Source organism: Peromyscus maniculatus, chromosome 23 (assembly GCF_049852395.1).
Source record: "Peromyscus maniculatus bairdii isolate BWxNUB_F1_BW_parent chromosome 23, HU_Pman_BW_mat_3.1, whole genome shotgun sequence".
Taxonomy (NCBI): Eukaryota; Metazoa; Chordata; class Mammalia; order Rodentia; family Cricetidae; genus Peromyscus; species Peromyscus maniculatus.
In genome coordinates this window covers 7365082-7391871 of record NC_134874.1, presented here as the reverse complement: position 1 = coordinate 7391871, position 26790 = coordinate 7365082, and the positions used below count along the sequence as shown (strand labels likewise).

At 48.5% G+C, this 26790-nt stretch overlaps 1 protein-coding gene across 18 annotated transcripts in view; it reads right to left on the bottom strand.

Annotated features, from left to right (window-relative positions):
* Nucleotides 1-26790, bottom strand: part of Cit (citron rho-interacting serine/threonine kinase) — a 185429-nt gene that overhangs the window by 62343 nt on the left and 96296 nt on the right. For 10 of the 18 annotated variants that reach the window (XM_076560160.1, XM_042268508.2, XM_015997517.3 and 7 more), the window contains 10 exons: nt 20992-21249; nt 20773-20823; nt 19885-19938; nt 18168-18308; nt 16134-16259; nt 12792-12887; nt 8385-8501; nt 7010-7119; nt 5700-5874; nt 872-1069 (listed from right to left, as the gene is read on the bottom strand). In XM_076560160.1, coding sequence (XP_076416275.1) covers nt 872-1069; nt 5700-5874; nt 7010-7119; nt 8385-8501; nt 12792-12887; nt 16134-16259; nt 18168-18308; nt 19885-19938; nt 20773-20823; nt 20992-21249 — 1326 coding nt within the window. The remainder of the gene's footprint in view (nt 1-871; nt 1070-5699; nt 5875-7009; nt 7120-8384; nt 8502-12791; nt 12888-16133; nt 16260-18167; nt 18309-19884; nt 19939-20772; nt 20824-20991; nt 21250-26790) is intronic. The other 8 variants (XM_076560165.1, XM_076560167.1, XM_006970821.4 and 5 more) reach the window with 2 other exon arrangements.

The following is a 26790-nucleotide window of genomic DNA, read 5'->3' as shown; positions in this document are numbered from 1 at the left end:
GTGTGTACTGCTCTTCCAGGACCCAAGTTTGGTTGCCAACACCCACGCCAGGTGGCTCACAACATCCTGTGACCTCAGCTCCAGGGACTCTGGCGCCCTCTTTTGGCCTCTACAGGCACTGCACTCACGTGGCATATATTCACACAGACACACATTAAGTCTAAATAAAAAGGAATCTTAAAAAAAGAAAGAAAGAAAGAAAGAAAGAAAGAAAGAAAGAAAGAAAGAAAGAAAGAAAGAAAGAAAGAAAGAAAGAAAGAAAGAAAGAAAGAGCACATGAAGCATGGGAGTGTGTACCCGAGACCCCAGCAATCAGGAAGCAGAGGCAGGAGGATTATAAGTACAAGGCCATCCTGGGCTACAAAGCAAACCTTCATCTTAAAACGACTCTTGCTCTGAAAATAAAATAAAGACACAAAGCAGAATCTATGGCTTAAAAGAAATAGCAACACAAATGAGACCAAGCAGGAACAAAAGCCAAACCAAAACCAAACCAAAGCAAAAACAACTCCCAGGGACAAGGTATAAAGACTACTGTAAGACAGAAATGATTAATTTCTTATGATTATTAAACACCAAGGTAGAAGACTCAAGTGCACAGACTCCAGCTGAAAATGAATTTCACATGTAACAATGATGGCTTGAAAAAGAGAAGAGGAAGAATTTTCCAGAGTGCTCAGGAAGGCGGATCTTACTGGGTGAGCTAGTCAACAAAAGCTACACGAGCTATTTTCCACCCACTGTCCACACCCCTGAGTCGGTTTTTCTCTCTCCCTCTCCTGACATCTCTAAGAGTAAACAAAGACACTTGGCGCCTACTCTCATCCAGGCTGAGACCTCCTGAACCTGCCAGAGATGCTCGCAGACTAACCGTGAGTGCCTGGATCTCCTCCTCCGCTTCCGCCGTCGTCTCCTCCAGCTCCGTCTTCGCCTGGCGGAGCTGGCTCTCCAGGGCCGCCCGGGCTGCCTGCAGGGCTGTCAGCTGGGACTCGCGCTCCTGCAGAGACAGCTGCAGCTCCGTGAGCTGGCGCTTCAGCTCCAGCTTCTGCTCCTCGTGCTCCAGGCTGACCTGAGGAGGAGATACACGCTCAGTGGACTGGGGAGAGAGACTGAGAAGACACAGCAGAGCCGGAAGCTTAGACCTGGTCTTGGACCAACAGCTCAGCCTGGTCAGAGGGGACCACGTGCGTCTCAGAGCAACAGCACTGAGAAACACAGCCAGATGTGCAGTGAGCTCTCCCTTAGACTCCGCCTCCGTGGATTCATTCAACCATAGACTGAAAATATTCAGAGAGAGATTGCGTCTGTACTGAACATGCCTGAACACATAACACATAGAAGAGAATTGTCATCTTCCCCTGAACAGGACAATGTAGTGTTTGTTTTTCCAGATAGGGTTTCTCTGTGCAGCTGTGTTGTTCTGGATCTCTCTCTCTGTAGACCAGGCTGTCCTCGAACTCACAGAGATCCGCCTGCCTCTGCCTCCCGAGTGCTGGGATTAAAGGCGTGTGCCACCACTGCCCGGCCAGTATAGCTTCTTGGAGAGTAACTGCATCTCAGTGGTGTTTTATGTGAGATGTGTATGGGTGATATGAAAATGCTTCCCTGTCTTCCAAAGGGAACTTGAGCAGCTATGGGTTTATCTGTCACTGAGGGGAGTCCTAGAGCCATGACCCAGTGACCACCCCTAACTCACACTCAGATGCAGCCATGGGTTTGGGGATCACTGAGAGGAGTCCTACAGCCATGACCCAGTGACCACCCCTAATTCACAGGAACGCAGATGCTTAGGAAGGCTTCCAAAGAAAGACAAGATGGTGGGAGTCTCGGATAAAAACTCTAATAATCATCCAGGTGAGAAAAACATTTAAGGGTAAGTGGATATAAATAACTCTTATTAATAACAAAGATACCCTTATAATTAGAATGCCAAATGCCACAAGGGGCTGGATTCTATTCTCCTGAATATTCTCATGCTGATTTATCCCCATTACATGCCCTGCCTGAATGTCCTATCCTGAGGTAAGCACTCTTCTCCCTGTCTGCCCAACCATCCATCCATCCATCTACTCAATGTTTTAGGCATTCATTTTAGAAAAATTTAAGGAGCTCTTTCGGTGTGGAGGAGACTATGGAGAGGCAAGACAGTCTCTACCTTCGAGTTGAGGAGAGAGATGACGTCAACCACCCTCACTCTGTAGTCACGTGTAATAGCTGGGACACGAAAGGACGCGGTAGAAACAGCCGAGGTATGGGATCTCTGAAATTCTGCTAAGAATTTACAGGAGTTGGGCTGGAAGTGGAGAGGGCTGAGCAGGGAGGAGCACTTGCTGCTTCTGCAGAGGACTGAGCTCAGGCCCCAGAAGCCGCATCAGGCAGCTCACAAGCACCTGTTACGTCAGTTGCTCCGTGTGATCTGACGTCCTCCACTGGCCTCGGCAGGCACAGACTGATTTCAAAGAGCAACAAGCTTCCGGGGACCCTGAGCGCCCAGATGAGCTCCCTGGGCAGAGCAGGGTCAGGAAGATGGACTTAGATGGAAAGACAGAGCAAGTGACTTTAGTTCTGGGAGCTCTGATGCCCTCTTCTGGCCTCTGCGGGCACTGCAGATGCATGGCACACATGCACACAAACACATCAACAAAAAGAAAAACAAATGGTAAAAAAAATAGTAACAATTTACAGGAGTCAAATCAGATGGGAAAGGGAGACCTAACACAGGGTTTTGCTTGAGCCCAGCATGCACAAGGCCCTGGCTGAGTTTGACCGGGATTTTTTTTTTTACAGACAGGGAGAGTGAGGCGTCCGAGAGGAATGGAAGATAGGAAGAGGAGCGCAGCAGGTGAGCTGACGGGCATGGACAAAGTCATCCCAGGACCACGCCAAACCAGCAGGAGATGCTTGCCGTGATCAGCGGCCATCTACGGGGACTGACGACAAGGGTACAGGATGAACTCAGTGTACCCACGGGGAGATATGGGGACACAGCCAGCAGAGGAGGCACCCCAGGAAAGGTGACAACCGAGTCCCAGGTCACCAGAGCAAAGAGAAGGAAGAATGGCAAACTATTTAACCAACAAGACGTGTTGGCTAATTTGAACGGGGCAGGGAACAAAGGGGAGAGGAGAGCTGGGTATCTGTGGTGTTTCCAAAGCGGTGGCTTCCGGAAGAGGCAGAGGGCCAGTGGGGGGAGGGAGGGTCAGGACCAATGTACGAACACACTGAACTTCACCCTCGTGGGAGGCCAAGCGCAGAGGTCTAAAGTCCTCTGCAACAAGGACTCCGACACTCGAGAGAACAGCCTGGTTGTGGCTGCCAGTCTAGAGCTATCAGTCCTTAATGTGTTGATGAGAGCCGAAGCCAAGTCCAAGATCCTCAAGTGACCATAGCGAGGGTGATGTAACTGCAGAAGACAGTGCTCCCGAGACACCAGGTACTGGCATCCTCGCTCAGAGCAGCTCCCCAAGAACCTGATGAGGGAGGTGTTACTGTTACCTCCACTCCACAGATAAGCAATCTGTAGCACTCAGAGATCAGGCAATTATGCAAACGTTACACAGCTTTTAGAAAACACAAAATAAAAAGATGGCAGGGCTGGCGTTCGAACCCAGGAAGTATGGTGGGAGTTCATGTTTGCAAACACCACATCTTACTGTTTGTCTCATTAAAATGCCAGCTGTCAGTGCAGGCTGGGACTGCACCAGTGAGCCTGAAGATTCCCCAGATGTCCTTTGGCAAAACCATGAGACACGGGTGGCAGTGAGTCAGGGAGAGGTCCGGGAGCCAAATGCTGGACACTCAGAGCACAGCCCAGAAGTCCTGAAGGTGTCAGAGAAGGAGCCACCCCTGTATACCGGGGCTAAAAAGAAAAGCGCGGGGCCCTTTAAGGTGGAGCGGACTTGGGGCGGAGGCCTCTGCCCTGAATCTCGCACCAGCATGTCGTCAGGAGAAGATGAACTGGCCTTATTCTATTTAGAGCTAAAGTCCGAACCTCCCAGGGAGAATGAGAGCTCTGGGCCTCTTTTGAAACATTTTAAGTTTCTCCTATCATCCTGGGGGTGGGGGGAAGCAGTGAGCTCTTCAAGAAAGAAACACCAGCAAGCTTCCCCGAGGAGACTGGTTTCCCAGATGACCTACTGCACTTGCAGGCTCCAGAAGACAGACTATGTGGAAAGGAAAGAGGAAAGACAGCCTGAAGGCGCCTGTCTGTCTGGGTGTCTGTACCAACACCCTCACGGCTGACTCTACTGGGAAAAATGTAAGTGTAGCCTGGATAGTTCAAGGGAGACCGATTCCCAGATGCAATCATACAGAGTACTTGCTACAAACAAACAAACAAAAACCTAAAAATCTGCAAACTCCATTCCCCTTTCCAGTTCCTTTTTTAAAAACAGTAAACCAGGCTTTGTGGCTCACATCTACGGCTGACTCAGGAGGCTGAGACAGGGTGGTCACTGTCTCAAAGAACTTGCAATAAAAAGCTGAAGGCAATGCCAAAGAGTGCATTATAAAGCTCTGGATGATGCTACTGATGCACCCACACCTTGACAAGCCCTGGAAAGGGGATTAGGGTCTGTCTTTGGAGCCCAGTTTTAACAGACACGTGTAGCCATGAGTCTGCATGAGACTTCCTTCTCCACGGGTCCGTCCGCCAATGCTCAGCAGTCTTTTCCTTGAGACAGACCAGCTGCTCTTCGACAGACCCCACCGTAAATATCTGAGCACCTACTCTGCATGAGACACTGTCCTCGCTCCTGGCCCAGGTGTCTGACTTTAAAGAACAGCTTTCCAGTCTCACTTATTTGGGACCAGCTCACTAGATGCGCCCCCCAGGTCAGGAACAGTCATCTGATATTACCGCTGTATACCCTGGCTACTAGCTGACACACAGTAGGTGTTTAATAAATACACAATCGATACCTGCATCTAACACTCTGGCTTAAACGAAACTCAGCATTAGTCCCAACCAGACTTGCTATATTCGCCTCTGAAAAGCATGGCTTCTTCCTAGTTTCCTCCATCAGGCAAACCTTAACCTGGTTGTCTTTCAATCTCCTGTCAGAATGAGACAGACCTCCGCCTCAGTCACAGGCCTGTAGCCAGCCCATGCATGTACTGTACATCTCGTGGCCCTCACTAAATCCTGCTGAAGGGGGAACTGCTCAGCCACTGTGGGACAGGCGCACCAATCTATACGACCCCCACAGAGCCCTAAAAGGGAGAGAGAGACATCACCACCGACACTTTAGAGATAAGGAGTCTTGAAGCACGGACATATCAGCTATGAACAGAAAACTAGGGGGCTGGCAAGAGGGCACAGCAGGCTAAAGTGTGTGTAGCCAAGCCTGAGCAACCGGAGTTTGCTCTCCAGAGCCCACGTGGTAGAAGGAGAAACCCAAACTCCCCAAAGTTGTCCTCTGACCGCCACAGGCGTGCTGTGGTGTGTGCAAAGATCCATGTGCACACACATACACACACACACACACACACACACACACACACACACACACACAAAAAACTGTTTTCTAAAGTAGTAACAAATAAAGGTGAATTCAAACCCGGAACCATGCGGCCCACTCTATATTCCTAGTCACCATGTGCAAGGCCTCTAGTGTGCACTGATTCACGCTTGGGAGCCGGCTGGCTCAGGGACTGGATTCCCGCAGCAAAACCTCTCCAGGGACCACCCTTCACCTCACCTCCCTCAGCCTCGTCTCCAGTTCCAGCAGCCGGCTCTTGTCGCTGTGATCCTGATGGCTGATTTTCTCCAGTTGCTCTTCTAGCTTTCGGTTCTGGGCCTCCAGTTTCCCGGCCTGTGTCTCCAGGTAAAACTTCTGCTGCCTGAGTTCTGAAATCATCTCTTCCTGGGCCTTCCTGGTAGGGGTGGGAGAGGGGGGGAATCCAAACAGAATCATCAGAGGTAAACATGTCTCCTTGACACGGCGGGCAGAAATGGAGTGGGAAGGTGAGTCTTCGGAAAGTGGGCTGTAGGCATTACAAGGCCACCGCCCTTCCTAATCCGGCCTCATAGGCAAGGGAATAGCACGAGGAACCGGAGCCCTTCTAGTCACGGGTGCTCTGAGATCCTCACCTACTGGGTTAAGGATGGTTAAGCAACAGATGCTAACATTTCAATCCTTGGGTAGACCTTTTCCTTTTTTTCTTTTAGAGTCTATACACAGAGTAGAAAGAGGCCTCATAATGCACACTCTGTGAAAGACGACGCATTTGAGAAAAAAGAACTTTGCTCCTTCTAGAACCCTGTGGTGCGTCCTCGCCTTCCCGTCAGCTGCGACAAGTATCGGAACCGAGAACCTGAGACTAGAGAGCAGGTTCCCCGACTGCTTCATAGTAAGACGGGAATGTTTCCAAAGATCTCTGAAGGGATGAGACAAGGGAAACCATTTCCGGAGATTGTCATTTCAGGCAGGGAGACTGTGTGATCGGAGCACTTGTGAACTCGGCCGACCCTTGCTGACCCCCAAGGCACAGCTCCCTAGAGCAGGACAAACGGCTGAACTAGGTGCACACAAGGTCACCTCCCGTGACTGACTGACAGCAGCAGGCCAGGGTGGGGAACAGGGACAGCAGCTTTCCAGAACCAAACTCCAACCAGCCTCACAGCCACAGGAAAGTACCCTGTGGTCTGGCAGGAATCTGAGGTACATAAGAAAACCTGACTCATGCCAAGTGGTGGTGGCGGCGGCACACGACTTTAATCCCAGCACTCAGGAGGCAGAGGCAGGCGGATCTCTGTGAGTTCGAGGCCAGCCTGGGCTACAGAGTTGAGTTCCAGGACAGCCAGGGCTACCCAGAGGAACCCTGTCTCAAAGAAACCAAAAGAATGCCTGACTCAAAAGAGAGGCCGCGCAGGAGTGAGGCATTCAAAGGAGAGCAAAACTACGCAAGTGTGCTCAGGAAGGCTGAGCCGATGCGCACACGCGACTGAACCTGCGGTGGTTCCATCATAGCAAAGAGGAGCGGAGGCGAGCGCAGCGGTCGTGCTTACATGTTCCTCTGCGTGAAGAGACTGCTGTTGGCCGCAAGCTTGTTGGCCTCGGACAGTTCCACAATCCTCTGCTCCAGGGACCTGATCTTGGAATCCATAGCGTTGATCATCTGAAACACAGGAGACCCGAGAGCGCTCGCTCACACACACACACACACACACACACACACACACACACACACACACACACACGGACACACGGACACACGGACACACGGACGGACACACACACATACACACGGACGATCACACACACACACAGACACGGACACACACGGACACACACACACACACACACACGGACAATCACGGCAGAGAGGGGTGGAGCTGAGCCTTGGGAGCCAAACTGAAAGCGCCCTTACAAACGCCCACCGGCCGGCGGGCCAGAGGGACTCCACAGGGCTGTGCCCTGAAGGTCACAGGGGTCGCTGCTCGCCGGATGGTGTTCATCAATGGATGAACGGATGAATTTGGATGGTATTCAGTTGTTTTTCCAACTGAAACCAGGGTCTCCACGCTTGTATCAAAACCACACAGTTGAGGGGCGGTGGTGGCGGCGCACGCCTTTAATCCCAGCGCTCGGGAGGCAGAGGCAGGTGGATCTCTGTGAGTTCGAGGCCAGCCTGGTCTACAGAGCGAGATCCAGGACAGGCGCAAAACTACACAGAGAAACCCTGTCTCGAAAAAACAAAAAACAAAAACAAAAACAAAAACAAAAAAAAGCCCACACAGCAGGCCGATCTGGGAGCTGCCATCCTGCATGGAAGCAGGTCTCTGCACATTCCAGTGTCATTTACATACAACCTGGGCCTTTAGGGGCTTCGAACTTGAACACTCAGCTACATAAATATTATAACGTATTTCTCTACAGGAACGTTTTCTCAGCTTAGTTGAGGGTGGGGTCAGGTTAAAAATATAACTTGGACAGGACCCTCCTTTGGCGAGATTAGGGGAGGAGGTCATCAAACCCCGTGTCCTTACGCATACAACGCCAGTGCATGAGCTTGAGCTACACCCCAGTCCTTCTCTTGGGGGGTTCCGGGGTGGAAAGGCCCCATGGGCGTCTGGGATAATATGGATTTACATGCATCACAGGCCAGTCCCATGCCCCAGCAAGTCTGATGGGAGAGAAATCAGCAAATTTAAAAAAGGGAGAGATGTGGGAGACTGAGGGCCACTGGGTGCTGTCCGAGACAATCTGAAGGACCACCCTGCAGTGACAGTTATCACGGAGCATAAATGGGCCACTGTTCTTTCGGGACAGGAAGCAGTTTCTGACAGAGCTTCCTAGTACCCATAAACCCCGGACGATGCCGTGGAGAGAACAAGTTACCGGATGAGATGGAGCGACTTGGCTTGGAGTCTCGCTACCTACCGCTTTCTGCTCGCTGAGGATCTTGCCCTTCTCATGGGCCTCCTCTTCGTGTCTCTGCATCATGTTCTCCAGGCTCTCCTTGTCGGCCAGGTCTTTCTTTATCTGATTGTCCAACACCTACGGAGACATAAGATGTAAACATCCCGGGAAACTAAACTGGGGGGGAAGGGGGGGAGGAGGAGTCAGCAGAGGCGCCAGGCCTCCAGACTCTGGGGCAGAGAGAAGGTGAAGCCTATTTATTCACCAAGATGACAGGAAGAAGTGAGCATCGCCACCAAATGCCAAAACACAGGTGGGTGGGAATGAGGAGCCTGTCATAAAGTCGGGCAGCAGCTCCAAAGACCGAAGGGCAGTGACCAAAACAAAGCTGACCCCAGAATGAGTGGGAAGAGAGAGAGAGAGCACTCAGCACCTAGGCCTAGACAGTGAAGCTCCTAGCCTCTGAGAACATTACCTGGGGGCGTTTTTCTCAGCCAATATACCAGTGGCTTTCAGAACATGCCTTGCTCCTAATTTGCACGAAATGCATTCTGGAGACTCCCAAGCCGTGCATCTCGGAAAGAGAAGAGCTGAAGGGCCAGAGAGTCTGGGTGACTGGGGCTGATGCTCTGCCACAGCCAGGGACAACAAGAGGGTGCTGCCCGCTGTATGTGGGTGGGAAATAACATAAAAGAGAAAGGCAAAGATGCCTTTTTCCTCTGATGTAACCGGGATCAGGAGTCCCTGGAAAAAGACGCTGTTCTCAGGAAGGGAGAAACCCTGTGTTCTCAGGGCTCAGGCTGCTGTGGGCACCTATCCCCGAAGAGGAAAATAAAACAGTACGGTGTCACCAACCACCAGCTTGACCTAATGTTCTGCAAGGCATTCAGCCCTCCTAGTCGCCAGAACCCCGAGGGACAGAGAGGACGACACTGAGCTCCCGAGCCTTTGACCGAGCAAGAACCTCTGCTCCTCACCGCAGAGAACGCACTTTGCTTTTGTGAGTAACGCCCACTGCCATCCAAACCTCCAACAGGAGACTGGGAATAAAGCTGCCAGAATTGGGGACACAGATGGGATCTGAAATATGCCTCTCCCACAATGTCTATTGTGAGGGGCCCTCTGCGGCTTCTAGGGACATCGTCCCTAAAAGAGAGCCAGCCAGTCAGCAGGGAAGGGGTCCACACGATAAAGGAAAGGACAAATATCAAAGAGGGCTTTAATCTAGAATTCACTGATGAAGAAAGAAGAAAAATAGAATGAAAGTTGGTGGAGAAGACCGGAAGGTGGCGAGCAGGGTCATGAGGGAGCAGAGCGCTCAGTGGGACAATAAAGTTCTGTTGGATGTCTGAGGGAGATTCTAAAATTATGAGCAAGAACACAGTGGATCCGGGGTATGATCAGAGCTATGACCAAAATGGCCCTTACAGAAGCTGGAACCAGCAACCAGCAGCACAATACAGAAGAGTTCACAAGGAACAGTTTGTCTGGATCCCAGTAGAGAAGGCAGAAGAAAACAGAGCTTTTCCTGAACATTCCCTGGGTTCTATAAAATAGAGTTCTGTCTAGCTAGAAAGGACTGGATGCAGTGTAACACGCACAATGCCCAGGCTAAGGAAGCCCCCCTCCCCAGGGTGCCTAATGCAAGGGAAGATGGCTGCTCAGGATGACAGTTCTTGGCAGCGATGGGTCCCCACACGACCAGCATGCGGACCAGGAGGGACAAGCCTCCACCCAGAACGAAAGCATCTCGGCTTTGACGCAGCTCAACTGGCAGGAAGAGGATCACGTCGATGGGGACAGAGATGTGAGACAGACATGGCTTTGCCGGGCCCTTCAGCAGCAGCATTCAAACCGCCCAGTGGATTCCGCACGGTGGTCACTGTCACCGTGCAGGCGTGCTGGGAGACTACTGTATACAGTCTCAGTCGTAACATTAAAGTTTGGAAACCACCACAAATTCTAAACTAAAAGTTGAGCTCGATAAATTTAAGAGGTTACACTGCCTTTGAGGCCACATCTGGACACTTTTCTATAGTCCTTTAATAAAAAGTAACTGAAAATTGCCACAGGTAAGAGATATGGCAGGGCGGTGATGGTGATGCCACTGGGTGAGGACATACGTGTTGGACTTGCCAAGAGAGGACCTCTTAATGCTGACGATGCAAACAAACCCAGGACAGGTTCATCACAAACACTAACAGCCTCTTGCAATGTTTGGGCAGAGAAGATGTCAACTACGATATAATGACCAAAGTTGTGTGACCGAGGCTGAGTTCTCAGGGGGGTGGGGACGGGGCAGGGCTGACAAGAGAATGAAAATATTTCAGACCAAAAGCCAAGCAAAAGCAGACCAAGTAAGAACAGCTAAGACAGAGCTGTTTCTAACGGGAGGCATCTGCTGAACCAAGTGAACTGAAGCTTGTTGATAGCGTCAAGCATGAGGGGAGACTGAAACGGGCAGCCTGACAGACACACGGAAGGAAACAGACATCACGAGAGAGAACAAGGGAGGCGCTAAAGCCAACCTCCGAAAGACTACTCATCAGATAGCCATGCCTAATTTGGTTCGAGAGAGAAAAACCCGAAGGTAAACATACAGAATCAGAAATATTTTCCATCATCGAGTAACCTTGGGAATTAAGCAAATAGAACATTTGCCTAGAAATAAAACATACTCCTGAAATTAAAACCCCAACAGGTTGGTTTGCTGGCAGTTTAGACACAGTTATGAGAGGGTTGGCAAAGTGGAAAGCAGCTGTAGAACTTACCTTGGGTATAGCTCAGAGAGACCAAAACGGAAAACAAGGGAGAGGGTGGATCCCAGGAGCTCTAGCCCATGTCTATTTAAGTTCTCAAAAACGGCAGCAAAGACAAAAAGATGGATGGCAGAAGAATACTTGAAACATATTCAACACTGATTTCCTGGGTATTGAGTACAAATGTGCCAATCTACTCCAAATTTCAAGTGGGATAAATGAGAGGAAATCAACATCCCAACAACTCAGAGCAAGACTTGAGAAGAATTAAAGTCAGAAGGAAACACACACACACACACACACACACACACACACACACACACACACACACAAGCTTAGGTTCATTTTCAAGGAGGTAACAGCAAGATTGACAGAAGATGACTTCAAAATAAAAGCCAAATGGCTATGGGGTTGGGCAGCCAAGGAGCGTCGTGGCAGCCAGTGGAGAACACAGTGCCCCTAAGAATGAGGCTGGCATGTGTACATGAGTAGCACAAACTGAACTTGGGGGTGGTTGGGGAAAAAGTATGGACAAAAGTGATAACAATGCATTGCACGATTATATGCAAGTATCAAATTCTCAGATAATAAAAAGTATTTTTCTTAAAAAAAAAAAAGAAGAAGAATGGGGATGGACACTGTTACACACAACAAATACACTAATTTAAAATACACATTCAAGCCGGGCGGTGGCGGCGCATGCCTTTAATCCCAGCACTCGGGAGGCAGAGCCAGGTGGATCTCGGTGAGTTCGAGGCCAGCCTGGGCTACAGAGTGAGTTCCAGGAAAGGCGCCAAAGCTACACAGAGAGACCCTGTCTCGAAAAACCAAAAAATATAAAAAATAAAATGCACATTCAAAAAATAGATAACACGAAAGTGGGAGGGAGACTGTTTGAGAGGCGGAAGGAAACCAACAAGGGTGCCAAAGACACAAGGGAGGGAAATGGAAGAGATGTGAAAAAAGCAGATGATTAGACATGTAAAAAAATGTCATGATGAATGCCATTATTTTGTACCAGAAATCTATGCCATTTCTAGAACATGACACTAAGGAGCTGAAGAGATGGTCCAACGGTTAAGAGTGCTGGCCGCTCTTGTGGAGGACCTGGCTTTGATTCCCAACACCCACGTCAGGTGACTCATAACCACCTGTAACTCCAGCTCCAGAAAAATCCGATGCCCTCTTCTGGCCTCCTCAGGTACTGCACTCACAAGCACATACCCAAACTCAAATACACACACACACAAACTTAAAAAAAAAAAAATTTAAATGAGGATAAAACAAACACACTTTCAGAACATTAGATCTTCACAAAATTAAGCTCTCAAGGATGTACTTTGAACAAAAGGAAAAGGTACTGAACGAAGTCAGAGGCACAGAAAGAAAATTAAAAGCAAAGAATATGGTGAATACATGGCCAAATCTAAATAATCATGCCCTGAATCACCGTGAGCTAAAAATGAATAAATAAAGATGGAATCACAATATGGAATGAAGAACATTTTAAGCTCCCGACTTGAACATCTCGCATCGTGCAGTAAGGACAGTGTTTACCCTAAACCGCCCTTTGCTCTAGCAAGCAGGGAGCCCGAGGGCCCGAGGATGCCGGGAAGCCACGTGCGCACGCTAGGGAAGGCTGGGGACAAGACCAAGAGGGTGGCTTTACTTTGATCTTCTCCTCATAGTGCTGTTCCTTCTGCTTCAAGTGCACTTCGAGGTGCTGGGCTGACACCTGGGCCTCCCGGTGCTTCTCCTCCAGCTCCTGGACACAAGACAACAGTCAGTCAGGCGTGCTCCGGGAAGGGAGGGCACCGCTGCACACGAGACACTCACAGAGAAACAGGACCCCGCTACAGGCACCGCGGGGGGACAGGCAGCCGCTGCTCCTCCAGTACTAGACTAAGGCTCTTGGGAGGGAAACCGCGGCCACTGTGTGGCTCTGGCTCTCCCAAGTCCAAGCAGACACACACACACACACACACACACACACACACACACACGCACGCACGCACGCACGCACGCACGCACGCACGCACGCACGCACGCACGTAGACACAGCTGGTGGGCTGTGAGGCAGGATCAGTTGTGTGACAGGTCAGACAGGGGCAGCGGCTCCACTTTATACAGAGAAATAAAGGAAACAAAGGCAACATTCGAGAGTTCAGCATGGCACAGAGACCCTGACCACTGTCTTGAGCCTTGGGCTATTTTCATTGTTAATGTTCATATGCCTTAAATTTAAAAAAAAAAAAGATTTTAATGTATTATGAAGATAAACAATACTTTGGGTCTTCCTCATTCATAAAAGCATTGCTCAAGAACCCTCGCTAAAAAGGAAAGCTAATGTTACAATTAGCATAAGTATAAAAATAACCGTGGCGTTTTGAGTGATTACTGTAACTGGCATGTGGAGAGTGTGAACGCTGGAGATGGACACGTGATGCAATGTTTACGTGAAGCAGCGCTAACGGTTGGGAATGGAGACAACATGAAGCACGGGCAGTGACGGTGAAAACGCATGCGTGCACACGAGAAGAGAAGCTGGAGTCACACACGCGGCTCAAGCTGAAGGCTCTCTCGCTTCCTTTACCGCTTTTTCTGCCTTTAAACAAAATCGTGATTCATTTGAAAATTATACCAACTCATTTGCCTGTGTATTTTAAACCGACCTTTGAGGAAACACAGCATCCAATTCACTAAAAAACACGCTAAATGCAGACACAGTTGCATCTGGGCCAGGACTCTGGACCCATTAGTTAATTACTGACACCCAAGCCATGACTCCCAAGTTCTCTTCTCTTCACACTACTGTGAGTTTCCTTCTGTGAAGTAGAAACAATGATAAGGAGTTTTGAGGAATGAGGAAATTATATGGGATATGTGCACAAGACGGAAGGTGGGGGAATACTTTTGAGAGTCGCATGCACACAACAGCCCGCAAGTCTGTAGATGCAGGCTTTGCTTGGAGGGCCATTGAAATGGTCGGTCTCAAGACCAGGTGCACAAAACCCACTGCAATCTACCAGATGTGCTTGTGGGAAGCTGAATGTGAACAGGAGTCCAATTAATAAGAACATGTTGCGGGCTTTGTGCACGTTCACTAAAGGACCGCAGGCCTTTGATTAAAGCAGGCGGTGCCGTAAGGAGGCCCCGGTTAGCTATTTTGAACCTGCTCATCAGCACGGCAAGTGTTTTAAAGCAAGGACATTTGGGGACCCGCTTGCCAGCATCATCACTGTGTGACAGCTCGATGGGCCGTACTTGGCCCACGTCCCATATACGCCGCAGCCTGAGCGCAGGGTTCTTGAGCAAGAGGCACACTCTGTTAAAACAAGGCACAGCCAGCCGCACACAAAGGCACTTGGGCAGGTGACGAGATACATTCGGGTAGAGAAACTTTACTATTTGGTTACAAGTCACTTGGTGATCGTCTTTTCTCAGGCTCAGTCCTCAGAAGACAGCTCAGAAGTGGGGATAGAAATCTAAAGACAGGTTAAAATAAAAACCCACCACTCAGACAGCTGAGACTGACGACCGTACGAGCGGTAAGTGACAATCCCGAATCCGACTAACGCCTCGCTACTTGGTAGATTTACATTTTTGTTGTTGTTGTCCTTTTTAAAAACATATCTTTTATGGTACGTATCAGAGCAACTCTTCCTTATGTCACAGTCACTGGTGTTCGCTGTTATATTTCTAGCTCCTGGAACAGTGCCTGGCACATAGTAGAAGCTCATTAAATATTTGTTGAATGAATGAATGAACACATCGCCATTAAAGAGAGAAACACTTTGGAACCACAAGAGGTAAGCCCTTCTTTTAACTGCTTGTTAGTCATGTAAGGGCTAACAGTGGCAGGATCTACCCTCGTTCACAGTAAAATTCACGTGCTTGACAAGAGCCGGGAGAGATTTTGATGACAGAACAAGATCAGAAGAGAGAGGACAACCACATCTGTCTGGTGTGCAGACACACACACATACGCACATAGATATAAAGACTGGGAGGCAAAGCCAACAATTTAACCGATTCCTCTTTCGCCCATTTGTTCAGGTGTTAAAGACTTTGATATCCCGCACTATTAGACAAGCCTGTGAGTCAGCCGTTCCTGAGTTCATACACTTGCGGGCACCTCACTTCCCAGAAGCGGCGAAACGAAAGGAGAGACCAAGTGGCCGATTCACACCCCCCCGCCTCCTTCTAGGGGACAAAAGTGGTTGTGCATGAATCCCAGGCCATTGCTGAGCATCTTAAATATGACCTCAAACTCCTGGCTTTGGGAGCAAGACTCGGGAAGGTGCTGCCCACCCCCCCACACACACACACTCCACACCCCCCGGCCGGGGAGGCGCATCCTCACATCTACGGTCTCAGCCACCCAAGTGCACACTCCCTGATTAAGTTAATTTGGTCATCAGTGCCGAAGACAGAATCCGAATGATGACAGACCTAAAAAAAGATGCTCCAGCTGAGGCAATGGGGTAAAGTACTAATAACAGCCAACCCGGCAGAGATGGTGAGTGGGTGAACAGCGATCTGTGGCAGATACTACTCTGAGGAAAACAATCCGAGTGACTCACTTCTTTCGTTTCTAAAAGCAAGAATCCGGGCTTTGGCCTTAGACGTCTAAAACCCCCAATGGATTTTTGCACTGGTTTTGCCACATGAATGGCCAAACGAAACTCTACAAAGAGGAGAACATCAGAATAACAACAACAACAACAACAAAAAGAAACCCACAAATGCACGATTTCACTCTTTAAAATGCCAGGTGAGAGCGAACAGAGAACTAACAGCCACAAGCCATGATGGGTCTGTTACCGGTGCCGAAATGTCCAGTATTGGCTCATCCATGCTACTCTCCACGTGGCTCTCTCCGAAACCACCTCTCTCCATTCACCTACTTGGTGACACCTCCCATGGGATGGCGTTCAAGCCTTCTTGCCCCCTTCCCTGTGAGACCTCTGACCTCTCATCTTTGAACTTTGCAACTTGCATTCCTGCTCACCAGAATTTTATCAGCCATCTGCTGGATCTGTTGGGACTTTGTCTGGATGTCATCCTTCAGTCTGTTTTCTCTACGCTCCATGGTCTCTAGTCTCTTTACCTTGTTCTCCAGAGAATGGCGGCGTTCCTGTAGGTCGTGAATCAATCAGAGAGTTTTAATGGAGCAGCTGCTGTGGGCATACCACCTGCCCCGAGGAAAAGAGCCCTCAAGAAGCAGACAGTCGAGTCGGGAGGAGGAAAAAAAAAAATCTCGGCCACCAGAAGCCACGGCGAGGAAGACAAGTCTAGAATTCGGGTGCTCAGCTGCGCGGATTGCAAGAGTGCATTCATTCATTCAAATATTTACCAAGCACCTACTATCTGCAAAGTACCACACTAGGCATCATGGGAAATACAGAGAGGAAGATGATGTCACTCTGCCCTTGGAAAGATAAGACAGACAACACACAAACACAACACGGGTGAGGCGGGGAGAGCCACAGAGCGAACAGGCACAAAGTCCCCGTGGGGACTGAAGGGCGAGAGGGGGGTACGTTTAACGCACAGGGGAGGCGTGGGGTGAAGAGGCATGAGCTCTGGGGAGCATTTGGAGTGAGGAGGGCAGCGGGAGAGGACGGGGGTCGGGGAGCAGGCCACTGACACACACAACAGTCTTATGAACAAAAGAAACACAGAGGTGGTCACAGGGCATTTGTGGGTCAAATGGCTGTTCCGTGGGGCTCAGGGGCATCCAACCTCAAGGGCGCACCTAAGATATACAGAGACCCTCAAAGACTGGGAATGGGGCAACAGTACTTGGGGGTCCACAATTTTTTTTTAAGATTAATTAATTTATTATGTATACTGTGTTCTGCCTGCATGTATGCCTGCAGACCAGAAGAAGGCGCCAGATCTCATTACAGATGACTGTGAGCCACCATGTGGTTGCCGGGAATTGAACTCAGGACCTCTGGAAGAGCAGCCAGATGCTCTCAACCGCTGAGCCATCTCTCCAGCCTTTATCATATGTAATCCAGGTGGGGTAAGATTTGGAGCTGGAGAACAGGAAACCACTTCATCGGCTTAACTAACAGGGAAAGGGGTCTGGACCATCGAGGAGTCTACAAAGAGGGCAAAAGAAGAGAGTAAGCTTTGTTTGTATTTATAGGCCTCAGTGGTTCACTAACGGGCAATGGTCACGGACCAGCAGATGATGCCAGGGTTTCAAGAATGGGACAACCAGAAGAATGCTGCTAGCCCCAGCTGGCATGAAGAAACTAAAAAAGGAAAGCCAGTTTCCGGAGACAGTGTTGGGGTCACTCTGGACTTGAGGCACTGTTCACACACACATACACTTGGGATTTCAGGACAATGGTGGGCAACGGCCTGGAATGCAGGTGAGGACAGACCCCAGACAGCCATGAGTCTGTCACATGCAGACTGCGGTGGAGAAGTGGAGGACCCCGGGGCAGACAGGACAGTGAGCTGGTTATGTCACAATCGACGCGGGGAGACAAACACTGGGGAGGGCAGCGGAGAGGCAGAGACAGGGAGCGGAGTCTCACTTGGTACTCTCTCTGTTGGTGTGCACTGTTTAAGTTCTGACAGGGAAAAGCCACTCGGATTTTCAGTATAATTATATAAATGATTTCAACAACAACAACAACAAAAGAACCTGACGGGGAAAGGGCCCAAAGGACAGGCCCTGAGTTGCCGACTGGGGTAGCCGGCGAAGCCGTGGAGAACGATCTGTTAGATCCGCATCGTGTTAGAGACAGCAAAACACAGGGAAGAAAAGGGAAACCTGGTGAGCCTAGAGAAAATAGAACCCACATCAGTCCGGAGGCCGCAGGGGAGCAGTCGGGACAACCCGTCCAGGCATCGCTCGCCTCAGAGCTGCTGGGACCGGCGTGGGAGGGATCTTCGGAGGGGAAGAAGTTTGGTCAGACATGAACAGGTGATGGCCACGGTTTCTTTACCTCGGCACGACCAGGGTCTAACTCGAGGTCAGCCGGTGTCAGACCAGCTCCGGCCGAGGAAAGGGCCCCCCGCTCACCTCGGCTTCTACCAGCTTCTTTTTGATGCCTTCGGAGGAGTCTTCCCGATTGTGCAGCTTCTCCAGCTCCCGCTCGGCTCGCTCCTTTGCCTGGCGGATGTTCTGCAGGAGCTCGGTGGCCTCTGTGCTGGCTTTTACAGCCTGGCGGGAGGAAGGGGACAGGACACTGATGTCTACATGTATTTGTGTGTATGGGGGCGGGGGGGGGGGGGGGGGCCGAGGGAGGGAGGAACAGAAAAGCAGGTGATACTGAGCACATCAGATCCATTCTTCAAAACGTAAGCATTCATTTACTGCATATTCCGTATATATCAGGTACACTGTTTTTTATTATCACTGTTCGGAACAATCCCATAGTGACAACTGATGCACTCCTCTTTCGTGGGGTGACTGACAATCTTTCATCTCTCCAATTCAATGCAACACAGAGAACCAAACAAAAAGGTGCCCAGCATTAATCTAGTTCCCTCCAACTACTCCGCCCGTGGGGAATGTGTAAACAATTACAACAGGAAAACAAGGTCAAATGCTAGCCGAAACGTGACCTTTCAAAGACTGGAATAGTCTCGGGTCTGTGACAATCAACAAGGCAAAAAGAGAGAAGGCTAAGCCTCTTAATTTTGCAATTTATTAACTTTTATTTTGGTCTAACCTGCACTACAGCTCTTACAGCACTATGGATGACATGTGAATTTAGGAGACAAATAAAATGTAAATATATATATTATATGTACATTTTATTTACTCACATATATAGGATGCATATATATTTATATATGCATGTCTATATGTCTGTATATAATATATATATATTATATATAAAGCATTCTCATCTGTATCACTTGAACTGAAATTTTAACAAGTGCAGCCAGTTGGCTGGTACAGGCCTGTGATCCCAGCATCTAGAAGAAGGATAAGGAGTTCAGTGCCAGCCTGGGCTACATAGCAAGACTCTAGTAAAATAAAAAAAAAAATGGAAACTATAAGAAAACACCAATTCTAAGACGGGCAAAATGTCAAATGGGAGCGGCCCTGAAATGTGATAGAAAAGTTTTTTAAGCTAACTTTAATTATTTCACTCAAATAAAAGGATGGCGTAGACTTTCAATGGTAGATGGTGAAAATTTCCCAGAGATGCGTCGTCCAGCCACATGGATGTGCTTAGTGACTTGGAAAGAGCTAAAACGGAAACACAACACCACTGCTGTGGTTACCACAGTACGTTTTTAAAGAACTGTCCTTATTAAATCAACCGGCAAGCATGCACCCAGACAATCTGATGTAGAAACCATGTCACGAACCGCGGTCCCTCTGCCCTTCTGCTGGGCACTTCTGGCGTTCAGCTAGAGAGGCCTTGAAATTGTGGGGAGTGAACCTTAAGGGTCCCCATCACAGAACAGGGAGAACTATGACAGAGATGCTAATTAGCCTGACCACATCAAAACTGAATACGTATATCAGGTTTCTGTCCCAGAGTCTCACACAGGTTTGGTTTTTAAAAACAAACACTGCAGACATGTCCCAAAAGGAAAACTTAAATCCAGACCCCCCTGATATCTGAGTACATACAGTACATACATCCATACACACACACACAGTCTTTGCCGTCACTAGTGCTGGTGACTGACAGCTTCTCCCTTCTTTACAGCTCCGGGGTGAGGCAGACAGGGACGTGGGAAAGGGGGAGCCCCCTCACAGCCCCCTCACCTGGACCTACCTTTTCCAGCTTCTCCTGGAGCTCCTGGATCTTCAGCTGCTGCTCAGCATTGATCTATAATTAAAGCCCGGGAGAGAGAGCAGACGGCGATCAGAGCCCGCGCCTTGCTACCTGCAGCGTGGTCCTATTTCCTCCAGGGCTCGGTGGAGCCTCCAGGGTTTGTTTTCTAGAACTTACTAGCACTGAAAGAACATGGGCCTGTCGGAGAAGCGTGGGGGTGTCCCAACATGAACTGTGGGGTGGACTATTTATTTCTGTAGGACGAGCAACATCTATGAAGAGAAAGTTGCCCAGTGCTTTAACACAATAAAAAATTTACCAAGTGCCTGGGTTAATGTGTTAATGTGAATGAAGTATGACAGCCCCCTACAAAAAAAGAAAATGAAGGAGAGAGAGAGAGAGAGAGAGAGAGAGAGAGAGAGAGAGACAGGAAAGAGGAGGGTATTTCAGCTAAGCATGGTGGCATGTGCCTGAAATCCCAGCACTTGGGAGATGGAGTCAAAAGGATCAGGAGAACAGGTCATCCTCAACTATACAGTGAGCAGGGGCTTACCTGGACCACATGAATCAATCTCTCTCTCTCTCTCTCTCTCTCTCTCTCTCTCTCTCTCTCTCTCTCTCTCTCTCTCTCTCTCTCTCAGTATGTTTTTATCTCTTTAGAACCACAGCTAAAAGTTAGCATGGTCATTGAGAAGCCATTAAAATGGAGGGGCAGTGGTAACAGTACATGCTTGCATTCATGAAATCCCCCTCACCAACACCAAAAAATAAATAAGATATGATAGATGTATCAAGTCTCTACAAAAGTGTTCTTATGTGGTAAGCAGTCACTGATAATCTTACAAAAACAACTGTTCCAAACAGTAAACCCAATCACAGAAGACACACCTTCTCAAGTTTGGAATATTCTCCCACTTCAGGCTTCCCTTGGTCCTTAGCCTGTAAGTAAGAAGAGACAACATACTGGGAAATCTCAACGACCCACGTACATTACCCGTTGTATGTTCGTTCTTGGCCTCAGTGGCCATCATTAACAAACAATGATAATGTTATCTATAAATAAAGGCGGGGAGTTTTCTAAAGAATCTCACTGTGTCTCCAACCTACACTCATCGAGCCAGCGTGGCCTTGCATCTTGTGAAGATCATCCGGGGCTGGGCCCCCAGAGTCCCCTCGCGGAGGGTGGCTGACTACCTTCATCAGTTTGTGCTGACATTCGGTCGCCTTCCGCTTGAATTCCTCGGCGGCAAGCCGAGACTCTCTCAGCTCAGATTCGTAGAGATCGCTGCGTCTCCGGGCGGACACGAGGTCTTCTTCCAACTGGCTCATCATCAGCCTCATCTCCTCCACCTGAGCCTGGTACTCCTAAAGAGCAGGCAGAGGGGCGGAGGGTGAGCCCTGGAGCAGCGCCACAGCCAAGGCTGGACGGTGGAGATGGATGCAGATCAACCACGGAGGAGGATGTACGTTGGAAGAAAACGTGTCAAAGGACAGATGGGCAGACAGAGAAAGATGTGAGTGGAATCATCTAGAGACAGAGGCAGAACGGGGGGGGGGGGGGGGGGGGATCAGGAGACGGGGAAGGGGGAAAGACTATTAAATTGTTTTAATGCAGAACACGTGTCTAGAGCAACCCCACCAGGAACACACGTGCTGAATCAGAGACTGAACAAACAACCACACAGACTCAGAACACCCCCAGGGGTGAGCGGACACGCGGAGAGAGCTGTGTTCTCTGCACGAAGATGAAGTGCCTGTGTGGTTCTCCTCCAAGGGTGCTCATGTCTACAGATTTGTCCTTCGGACGCCACGTGGTCCTAACACAATTAGATATGGTACTAGCTTTGAAATTAACCTTTCAGACAGCACCAGAGGGTAATTGGAAACCTCGGAGGAAATCATCTGGGAAGGTGAAACTCATCATTGTCAGCCTCTCACCATTAATTTTTCTGGGCTCAAAACGGAAGGCTGAGCTTAGTGTCGCTCCTGCAATGCAAGTCACCCTGAAATCTGGAAGAGTCACAAGACGCTGGACCGAGAAAATAACTTGCAGGGGGAAAAAAAAAAAATTGTTTCCCCAAGAAAAATTATCTTGTTCCCTGAAGCAAAAAGCCTTAAAATGATCCAAACAGTCCGATGCTTTCCAAAATGAATTTTAAAACCAAACCAGAACATTTGAATCAAGGCTTCCCACCCCCTACCCACCCACACACAATGAGATTTACCAGAAGAAACAGGCAACAGCCTTGAGAACTTAGGAGCCAAGTATAGAAAGGCTCTTCAATAGCAAAACCAAGGCTAAAGGATGATGCCCTGTCTAACGTGGCCAGGATAGGAGGGGGTAGGTAAAATACGAGAAGGACAAGACATTAGGCCAGCACTGTCGTTGGCATTCATCAGCTCCAGTGACATCTGCAAGGTGAGGCAACAGCTGAGACAGATGTTGGCTGCTGGGCTTTAACTCAGCATATTGCAACATCATCTTGGGTTGTTTTGTTTTGTTGCTGGAGATGGGAGCTACCTTGGCGTGTGCTGGGTAAGTGCTCCACCACAAAAGTACAATCCCAGCCACTTATGGTAGAACTTTCTCTCTCTCTCCCGCTCCCCACCTCCCTCCCTCCCTCCCTCCCTCTGTTTCCTCTCTCTCTCTCTCTCTCTCTCTCTCTCTCTCTCTCTCTCTCTCTCTCTCTCTCTCTCTCGGGTTTTGGTTTCAAACTAAAGTCATCACACTTAAGTGGCAAGCGCTTTTTAACTCCTGGGCCATGTGGGCCAGTCCAGTTTACCCTTTTGTAATAGCAGGGTGTTAGGGACCTATTTGAGCTCACGATAGCAGATCTTCCCCCAGCAGGCACTGGGGAGGTGGTGTTACAAAATCTGCACAGAGTTCAGGTAACAAAACTCACCCTACGAGAAGTGGGGGGGGGGGGCACAGACGCACAGACATCACCACACCCCCTTCCACCTAGCAGTGGTTGCTGAAGGCCAACCTTGGACTCATGGGTGGGCACATGGGTGTCCTGTGTGGTATACAGACACAAAGCAGACAGTGCCAGATGCCAGAACATCTTCAGATATCTGACGGGGGGACACAGGCCATAGGTGAAATGGTAGAGCCTTTCCTTGGAGTTCCTTGAGATTCTCTTAGGTATCTGGGGATACCTTATAACTCTCATGACTCTTGACCCTTCCATCCATTAGGGAAAAAAAAAAAAAAAACCGGAACAAGAGTCTAGTGAAGTGGTACATGTCTGTAATCCCAGTACTGAGGAGCTCCAGGCAGGAGAATCAGGAGTTCAAGGTCATCCTCAGCTACATAGCAAGTGAGAGGCCAGCCCGGGCTATATGGGACCCTGTCTCAGAAACACCCCCCCAAAAAACATATATATTTACATATATGTAAATACACATACACACACACAAATATACATTACATATATACACTCACATATATTTTATATTACTATACTTTAAGACTACATTCATATAAGCATTTAAATGTTAACATTACCTTATAAAAGTAATACTTATGAACTAATAGCTCAATTTTTAACATTCAAATTAAAGGGGAAAAAAATTCAGCCAGGTGTGATGGCACATTGCTGTTATCTGAGCACTTTGGAGACAGAGGCAGGAGGATCCTAAGTTGAAGGCCAGCCTGGGCTACATATAAAAGAAGATTAAAATATTCAAGTCTTATGTGATATTTATTACTCCAAATTATGTTCCCATGTCTGATATGTCATTGTGCCCCCTTAAAAGTGCAGTGGTCCCCTGTCCCCAAGCCTGTTGTGCTGAAGGTAAACAGGAGCCTGCCAGCAGACAGACAAGACCCTTCAAGGCGTAAAGACACAAAGATCTAGAAGATCTTTGGCATATTTTGTTCTCAAACTCTTCTTTTAAAAAAAAAGTATGACATTCATTTGTGTGTCTGTCTGTCCGTCCCACGGTGTGTGTGGCCTGTGGAGGTCAGAGGACACATGTAGGAGTTGGGCCTGTTCCTCCACCGTGCGGGCCCCAGGGATCAAACTCAGGACCCTTCATGCTCGGAGGCAAGCGTCTTTATCCACAGAGCCATCTCTAACTGCCCTCAAACTCACGTGTGACTTTTGTGTTTTTTCCAGAGCAAGGGCGAAAGCACCTGGCCCCTATCCCTACCCTGACACCTCCGTTTCCTGAGCTGCCTGCAGTGTTAGGAAAAATAAACACCAACGGCATCCCTTGGAGTCATGGCCAACCACTACAGGCCGCAGAAAGCTCTGTTTCATCAGCCGGACTTCTGTTATGATGCAGACGCCGAGGAAATCCTGTAAAGCCAACAAATCCGGGCTTCGTGAGGGAGCTGAGCCCGGACCATGAGGTCTGTTTGCTACTGTAGCTCAGCATGGAATGACTCACAGGCACTGAACTGAATGGGTCAGAACAGGGAAACAGAGACCACTGACTGTCCATCTACAGCAAAGTCTTCCGCACAGAGCCTCGGGACTTTGTGGAGGAAGGAGCCCATGTGGTCCTATCCCCAGAAGACCTGGGGGACACAAATGACTTCCGAGAAGAACTGTCACTGTTCTGTGGTATTGGAGTCCAACTATGAGAAGGGCCTGCTAGGCATGCTCCAGAAGAAATAAGTGGGTAAAAACGGGATTAAAAACAAAAATGAGCAGGTGTACAAAATAAATAAGAAATAAAAAAAAATAAAGAGCTGACTTCTGAAAGGAAAATCTGGGGACTCATCCTAAACCCGAGAGAAGTCAGTGTGCCAAAAACTAAATACTACGTGTTTGTCATAAGCCTTAAAAGCACTCTGTCTACAAACATCCCTCGCCTACAAAAACACGTCTTTTTAAACATACCCTTCTTTAACGAGAAGTGAAATCCGGAACCGAAAAGTTTTCTCTGGCCCCGTCGGAACTTTTCCTAGTCATTAAATCTGAAACTCCACATGCACGCCGGCTGTGGTGTGACTCACAAAGGACATCGCTTTGAACTCAGCCACCAGCACTGAGCTTTTCAAAATGTCCTGATTAATTCTCATACGCTGGAACTCACGGACACCAGCTGCTCCCTCTGGTGGCCAAAGGCAGCTTTCATTTCCCCAGGATGTCCCCAAAATTAATTTCCAAACACAATGGACTGATGGGAGATAAAGAACCCTGCCTCCCACAGCCTTCAGAACAAAAAAAAAAAAGAAAAAGAAAAGAAAAGAAGAAAAACCATGTTGATAACGCAGCGTGAGTCACCTGTCAAAGCAGAAGTCTCAGAGCATGCGTGTGCCCTTCAGAGCCTCCCAGGGGATACCATGCAGAGACGGTATGACCCATTTGCAAAGTTCCCTGTGCATATTGATTTATAATTTCTTACACAGCAGGAGGGCGTCAACCCACCATCTAAAAATTATTGAAGCCGGGCAGTGGTGGCGCACATCTTTAATCCCAACAGAGGCAGAGGCAGACAGATCTCTGTGAGTTTGAGGCCAGCCTGGTCTACAGAGTGAGATCCAGGACAGCCAGGGCTACACAGAGAAACCCTGTCTCGAAAAAAAAAAGAGGTGACAGGGAGAATATGCCAACAAACCTCCCGAGATAATCCATTTATTTAAAGAACAGCGAACGGGTTGAGCTATCTGCAGGAATTTCTTTCACTTGAGTCACCCAGATGGCCAAGTTTGCGCTACCCAGAGATGAGAACGCACGCTCACTTCCGTCAGCACTCCCGTTAGGTTTCCTGAGTGAATGGGAGTTGCCTGGCAGCTGATAGTTCAGCTCTCCAATTACTCATTTCCATCTCTTCATTAAAGTTTCTATTTACAGTGTCTTCAGAAGACAGAAAAAAAAAAAAAAAAAACCCAAGCTAAAAAAGAAAACAATGAGGCGATAGAAAAATGAGCCTCTAAAGAGAAAACCCTTTTAGAAAGGTGGAGGGTGAAGGGACTATTTAAAGGTCTCTGCTCTCTTCTCTTCTGGAAACTCAGGGGACGGGTTTGTGTACTCAGATTCGCTGTGTTCATTCTGAACGCTCTCAACGGCTCAAACTTTTCTTCTAGGATGTGTGTGTGTGTGTGTGTGTGTGTGTGTGTGTGTGTGTGTGTGTGTGTGAGAGAGAGAGAGAGAGAGAGAGACAGAGACAGAGACAGAGAGACAGAGACAGAGACAGAGAGAGACTGAATGATCTTGGTCTCTCAACAATGGAAAGCGTATCTGAAAAGCTATATAAATACCAAATTCTTTTGGGACCATCCAAAGAAAGGGTTGGTAAACTTGTGGTAAAAAGTTACAATAAGCAGCCTTAGCTTTATAGACACACACTCTGAAAACCATTTGCTTTTGCCTCTGTAACATAAAGGTCACCATAAATGAAATGAGCATGGTTGTGTTCCAATAAATCTTTATGCAAACTGACATTTAAATTTTAGAAAATTACATGTCACAAAATACTTTTTTTCCTTTCCTTTCCTTTTCTTTCTTTCTTATTTATTTATTTATTTATTTTTTGTCTAATCATTTAAGAACATAAAAGTCAGTTTATAGAGATGGCTCAGAGGTTAGGAGCACTGACTGCTCTTCCAGAGGTCCTGAATTCAATTCCCAGCAACCACATGGTGGCTCACAACCACCTGTAGTGAGATCTGGTGCCCTCTTCTGGCCTGCAGGCAGAACACTGTATACATAGTAAATGGATGGATGGATGATGGATGGATGGATGGATGGATGGATGGATGGATGGATGGATGGATGGATGGATGGACGGATGGTCTGGCATGCAGGCAGAACACTGTATACATTATGGATGGATGGATGGATGGATGGATGGATGGATGGATGGATGGATAGATAGATAGATAGATAGATAGATAGATAGATAGATAGATAGATAGATAGATAGATAGATAAAATAGGAAGGAGACCAGAT